Source organism: Pinus tabuliformis, chromosome 9 (genome assembly GCF_031772625.1).
Source record: "Pinus tabuliformis cultivar Carrire ecotype Pingquan chromosome 9, CPIR1, whole genome shotgun sequence".
Lineage (NCBI taxonomy): Eukaryota > Viridiplantae > Streptophyta > Pinopsida > Pinales > Pinaceae > Pinus > Pinus tabuliformis.
In genome coordinates this window covers 192328144-192335158 of record NC_142307.1, presented here as the reverse complement: position 1 = coordinate 192335158, position 7015 = coordinate 192328144, and the positions used below count along the sequence as shown (strand labels likewise).

Genomic DNA, 7015 nt, shown 5'->3' with positions numbered 1-7015 from the left:
GTGATCATGATTTTGTCTAGTCAATTATAGCAACCTCGATTCTGGAGACCAAATCAATGGCCAAATAAGACCATATGTCTACGGTAAAATCTGGAAGAGCGTCTCCTAATAATAATGAAAAATAAAGATGAATTTTTGTAGCTTCAAGTTGAAAGAGCCAAATCACACGACCTTATTCAGATTTTCTAGTTGTCATATATAAACAATCGCAATAAACAACTAGCCATATATTCTCTATATATCCGTATCTTATAGATTCCAAAGATTAATTACACGAGACAATATAGATGATGGCGCTTATTAAATTGGTTTTCACCATTACTGTTAATTAAATACAATTACTAGAAAAAACTTCTCTAATCAGAAACTTGGCATATCACCCAACAATTGCCTGATTTTCTGCCATACATATCAATTTACATCTTCCTCAGATTATCAAGTCTTGCTTGTAGATCATCATCAATACCTGGGTCCTCGGCACTAGTTGCAGTTGCTTGGACAACTTTGGTCGGTGCTGCAGGTGCAGCCACTGAAGTTGCTGGAGCCTTTATCAGCTGCAATATTTTAACTTGATGTCAGTAAAACATATCATTGAAAGAGTAAAGTAAATCTAAATCATCTGGAACATGATTTGACAGAAGGAATACATCCATAAGAATAACAAATGGAAAAGAAATCAAACCTGAGAATCGATATCAATTCCAATCTCATCTAAAACTTGACTGACAAGTTCTTCTGTTTCTTCTTCTTCTTCATCTCCTTCCAAAGCATCATCAATTGCATCACCCATAACCTCTGTAACCATTTCCATTCGTTCATTTTGTCTCTCAAATTCTTGCATTATTTTCTGCAATGCTGGTAAATTCATCTGCCTGTTCATCTGCCTCATTGCTTTGGTGACACCCTTCATTGCCTCCCCCATGCTTTGAGTTGATTTAAGAGTCTGCCACAAAAATTCCCATTGAGATCAAAGCATAAATGTACTCTCTAAATCTTTGCTATTAAAAAACATAAATTTGGTTTGGAAGGAAGAACTGTGATAAATTGGGAGACTCAAAAAGAAGTATGCCAACTAAATTTTGATGGGACTTTGAAGGGAAATCCAGAAACAGCGAGAGATAGATGACACATTATGGAAAGCAAATACAGGGTAAAGTTAGTAATAAGTATAGCACGAGCCTCTAGTAAAGCTTCAGATTATTAGGAAGAAATGGATTGTCTGATGATCATGGGACTCCAGCTCAGCAAATTCTTTTGAGTTAAATAAATGATAGAAATGGACTCTTAAGATTATAATTTATAATGCATATGTTTGGTAAACGATATTTCCTTGACTGGAAGTTACAACATACCCTAATGTTCACCAATTCGAAATAATTGATGACTTACTATTTAAGGTTATCATTTTTATTCAACAAAATATTCAACGGATGTACCTTTTGTTACTTCACCATCATCCATCTAAAAATTGCTCCTGGCACGTATTTTGGCACATAATTTAGAAATCTCTCATGAGTTTCTGTGAAAAGATCTTAATCTACCCTGCGTTTCTACTGGCATAACCTCTGAGGTCATTGTCAATATTTTCACACAAATTTCTAGTTTCTTTCTGACTCACCTATCTACTTGCCTATCAGTATCTGGAATAGCTCTGTCCATCTTCTCAATAATAGTTTTCGGCAATAGCCACAATAGAACCAATGTTATCTCATTGATAGGAGACACAACTTAGAACAGGAAGTATATATTCATTACATATATCAAACAACAAGATAAAGGATGGAGAAAAGAATGATTATGTACATAGGGGAGGTTTATGGTCTCTCAACAACATTCATACTTATAATTCTTCCATACAGAGTGCTTTAACAAAACACCCGTTATATAATAACCAGCATAATCTGTTACACAAGTTGTCACAATCTAAGTCAACTAGGTCCATTAACTGTTTAAATCAAGTGGCTGAGTCAATGTACTTGGTTGACCTATTGTTAGAGATGACAAACTTAGCCTACCTACTAGTTGACTTGGGCAGATCTGGTCAACATACTGGCTGCTGTCAACCATCAAGTTCAATTGCTCCATTGTTACCTTCTTACTTATTACATTCAAACTAGAATCACACCAAACCATCTGTAAGTTGGAGACAATCAGATAAATTAAAATGCAAATTAAAGCATGACACTCATGAAGATAACCATACCTGGATGCGGAGAGAGATGCCTTGAAGCTGTGACTTCAGTGCATAAAATTTTGTTATTTGATGCCTTGTTCGAATTAGATCCTTTGCCATGACCTTCACAGCAGCCTGACGAAGAAAAACGGTTGATTTAGAGACAAAAGATGGCCAAATTTCATCCAAACTCCTTGGAGCAAAAATGCTGTGAAATCTATGCATAAAAACTAATTTAAATTAGGATAATATCAAGACAAGCTATCAACCTAGCCATGTGACACGACAAATTGAAAGTAACATTTAAAAGGCCTTGTGCTATGCAGAAGTAAACTTTTATTCATCTCCAAATAAACAATAAGCCAGTGCTTTCTATTGCATACTATTCAAAGAATAAAGGTAATTATTTGTTAGTCATTTCAACATAATATAGAAAACTAAAGCAGGACTACTCATTGTCCAATTTATAAACTTGTTGAAGATCAACCTAAAGCAAAAAAATTAAAATCTTAGCCAATGTAATTTCAAAGCGAAGAACGAAGCCATCCCGTGGTGGATTTTATAGAGAGAAAAAGAACAAAGATGAAATTGCTTGAAAGGAATGACAAAGGGGGGAAAGGCAATTAGACAGCCAACTAAGGGAAGATTGCAAATTCAATAAGTGATCCAGGAGAGGGCTTTGTGTTAAGAGAAAAGCTAGAGCTTCAAATATTCCAAAGACAAGAAGTTACAAATAAAATGGATATAACTGAAGAGGTGAGAAATACAGACAAGGATCAAGAAAGAGAAAATAATTTGGATAAAATAACTGGGGGTTTAATGTAGACATTCCCAAATTGTAATTGAGAAGCTAAAATCAAAGAGCAGTATCAGACAAGCATAGAAACACCAAAAAATAGCGAAGACAAGCCAACAAAGGCCAACGAAGGAATGTCAATTACTTATGAGGACCATCAAAATGAAGAATCCACCTTGGAATACTTGAAATCGAATACAATCTTGAACACATGTTGATTCCTTCTTCAAGAGAAAAAATATCGCTACAACACAAGTTAGCTGTAAGGAAATTTGAACAAGGCTCATTGTCCAGCACTGCCTTGGCATGTTTACGAAGGAAGGCTAGCAATTCTCTGGAAGCTTAAGTCGGTACATCTAGAATCCTTCATTAGGGGATACCTGGGAGATAAAATGCTAGCTGAGATTCCGTAGACTCCCTTAGAGGGGAAAATCAAGACGTGTTGAATCAGGAGAAATTCAGTGTCATCTATGTAAGGGAAAAAAGGGGTCTCAAGATATCTAGACAAAGCCAGCATCTTGTTGAATAAAATTAGGCTTTCATAACAATAAAACCCAAGGACAGGCCATACACTTGGAAGAACAGGAGCTTTCAATATGAAGGATGTGCAATATGATTATTGTTCAATAATGTTGGATAATACTGAGAAGTTCAAAAAAAAACCTATATTAATGTCCACAAATGACCAAAATAGGTAAATGGTACTTGGACATTGACAACAGCAATAAAGAGTGCCTATAGCATCTCCTAAGCAGTTCTAATCTACAGTTTAAGGAAAGAAATAATGAGCAGGCAATCTCCTAAGCAGGTCTAATCTACAGTTTAAGGAGAGAAATAATGAGCAGGAAATAAAAATAAAGAGAGAAAACCCAGAAAGGTAACCCTAAAAGTTAAAGTAGATAATGTTCCAGTAGAGGAAAGACTCGTAGTAATAACGCTGCACCATGACATTTCAGAAGCCACTGAAACGATGGAAAACAAGGGAGAACAGTGCTTGGCTAGCCACTACATCAAAAGAGGAGTCATCATCATCCACCAAAACAAATGTGGCAAGGAAGGCATATTTAGATTTCAAAAATGTGGATATACATCATGACTTGCAGTAAAATATGTAACAATAGTGTATGAGGGCCAGCCGAAGCATGAGACAAAGATACGTATTCTAACAATAACTAAAACATGTGAAATCTCAATCAGAAGTAGAAAAAGAGGAGATGCTAGAAAACATTTTATCGGAAAGTGTGAAATCTCAATCAAAAGTATGAAAAGAGGAGATGCTAGAAAACATTTTATCGGAAAGTAAGGAGCTATAAAAAATAAACCCACCGGAATGCACATTTTGGTTTCAAAAATTCCAAGATGAGAACTAGTCCCACAGGAATGTACATTTAGGTTTCAAAAATGTGGTATTAACTTTACACATCATAATTTGGTTAATAGCATAGAACAGTGATGGTAAAAGGGTTCACCCAGGCATAAGACAATGATATGCATTCTAACGAATAAACTAAACCATGTGATATCTCAATTGAAAGTCCCAAATGACAAGATGCTTCAAAACATTTATACACAAGGAAAGAGCTAGAAGAACTACTTCCATAGAAAGGTACATTTAGGTTTCAAAAATGCCAAGACGAGAACTAGTCCCATAGGAATGCACATTTAAGTTTCAAAAATGTGGTTTACACATCCTGATTTGGATAAACTCATAAAACAATGATGATCTGAGGGTCAACCTAGGCATGACAAAGAACTACATTCTATCAAATAAACTATAACATCTGAAATATCAATTGAAGTCCCAAATGCCCCGGATGCGGGTGCCACCTCGCATGACCAGGTAAGGCCACTTGCCACGGTCGATAGGACACGCGACGGACGGAGGGCTTTAAGGCTCCTCGCCGCCACCTCCCATCGACCAGCAATGCAGCACACTAGCCTTTATGAAGGCGCAAGAACCACAGCGGAGATTGATGGCCGCATTCAATGCGGGGACAAATCGAAGGAATGAAGGGGTCGTTAAGAATTTCGATTTGGGGGCAGTTGAAACCCAAAGCTATGGTGTTCATGCTCTGCGTTCTGCGAATTCTGGGGTTATTGTGGAATTGGGGGAGGCTGGCCGACTGCTGGTCCTCCCTGGTTCATGCTTACAGTCATTTGTCTGCCATCGTGAGCCGAATTGGAAGGAAACTTCGTCTGAGGAAGAGGTATCTGGAAGAATGGTGCGGGAGAGAATGCCATGTCGTCGAGGCAGAGGCTCAGGGCGAGCCAGATCCTCTCGCGGGCCTGCAGCTGACCTACACCACCATTGCTGCTGTGTTTACTGTTATCGACGTGTGGGAGCTCCTCAGGTGCAGGCCAGCCAATTTGTGGAAGCTGGAGGGTCCAACAATGGCGAGCCAAGCCTACCTGCGTTTGGCTCTGTCATCTTTACACTGCGCAATTCCAGAGAAAATTTGGGCATCAATGCCCATATTTCTGTGTTATTCACCAGGATCCCGGATGAGAATGAAGATGGCTTGCCTCAGCCACCTGCAATGGAGAATCCCTCGGATAACGAAGGGGGAATTCCCCTGGTGCAAGAAGGAAGCCTGCCTCAGGGTCTGGCGGAAGAATGTCGGGTTGTGGACAAAGGTAAGAGGCCATTGGGGGAGGCCTCAAGCTCAAGGGATGCTGCACTGCGGGAGCGCGAACCTGAATTGCCGGCCTTCATGGACGGCTTACCAGAAGGACATGGTTGGGCTTGGATTCGTGAAGCTGAGCCAGAGGATGAGCCGGGGGACGACGCGAACGAGGGCTAAGCCCACGTGGCTCTCATGCATGATGCCTGGACGCGTGTGGGATCGTGGTCGGTTCTGTTATCTCTCCTGTTGTCTTGTGTCTTTCTAGTTTTTTCTGTTGAATTGTGTTTCTGGGTCTTATGTATCAACTGCTGTCTCTTGGTTTCTCTTCCGTTACGGAATGTAGTTTTTTTGGTTTGGGCCATCACCACAGGCCCTGTATCCTTCTGACAAACTCTGCCCCTGCGTGGGTTTCACAGAGATGTTTTGTGTCTTTTTGTTGGCGGTTTTTAGGGAGATGTCTAGGTACCTTCAGGTGGTGGGTTTCACAGAGATGTAATGGGTTTTGGGACTATGTCACAGCTGCCATGGCGCCACATGGGCAGCAAGAAATCTCGTATGTAAAGTTTCCGCTGTAAATATTAATACAAAGTAGGTAATGTTGCTTAGAAAAAAAAAATTGAAGTCCCAAATGAGGAGATGCTTCAAAACATCTCTAGGAAAGGAAAGAGCTAAAAGAGAAGATGTGAAAGGAATAGGGTATTCGATAGGAAAGTACGACTATGAAGAGTCGATTAGAGATGTTATTTGAATAAAATGGAAGCATTAAAAGGATGTAGGAAATCTTTTCGAAACAAATATCATGGATGAAATGGCTTAAAAAAGAAGATAGATACACCACTTTCTTCCATAGGACTACAATACAAAGGAAAGAAATTGATATGATTACCAAACAAAAGAAATATGATTACCCCCTAGAAACAACAAAAACATGAATGGACTACTTGAAAACATATTTAGGAGATGACAAGCGAGATTCTTCCAACACCTAATCATACAAAGAAAAAAACACAGAGAAATATAATAAAAATTAATGGAATACATGATGGAGGAAAAGTTAAGGGAGATGATATTATCTGCAAAGGGTTAGGTCCCACATCTAGATAGAATCCAGGTTGAAATTTTCTTATAACCTTTCTTTCCAATAGCAAAAGATTGCACTGAAGCAACAATAGAAGAATCATCCCCTGATGGGGGTGAACCAACAATGAGATAATTGGCCTCAGGGCTTTCCCCTCCTCACACACAGCGAGCATGCTCCTCGTCTTAGTGGGTATAATTCGATGTGACGACCGGCCTCTAAAGTCTCCAAAGGCAGTGGGTATAGTTATAATGTTATTCAAGCACATTTGGATGGTTGATGCAGATTGGGAGATGAGCAGTGAATGTAGTGTGGCAAGTTTGAATAAGGGTTGCCATGCGAGC

The 7015-nt window shown here is 39.1% G+C and overlaps 1 protein-coding gene across 1 annotated transcript in view; it reads right to left on the bottom strand.

The window, feature by feature from the left end:
* Window positions 1-212: 212 nt before the first annotated feature.
* LOC149147793 (vacuolar protein sorting-associated protein 2 homolog 1) overlaps window positions 213-7015 on the bottom strand; it is a 29137-nt gene continuing 22334 nt past the window's right edge. Inside the window, exons 3-5 of the mRNA XM_089445944.1 lie at window positions 2204-2308; window positions 683-943; window positions 213-554 (exon numbers count right to left, since the gene is read on the bottom strand). Of these exons, the coding sequence (XP_089302070.1) occupies window positions 417-554; window positions 683-943; window positions 2204-2308 (504 nt within the window). The 3' untranslated portion in view covers window positions 213-416. The remainder of the gene's footprint in view (window positions 555-682; window positions 944-2203; window positions 2309-7015) is intronic.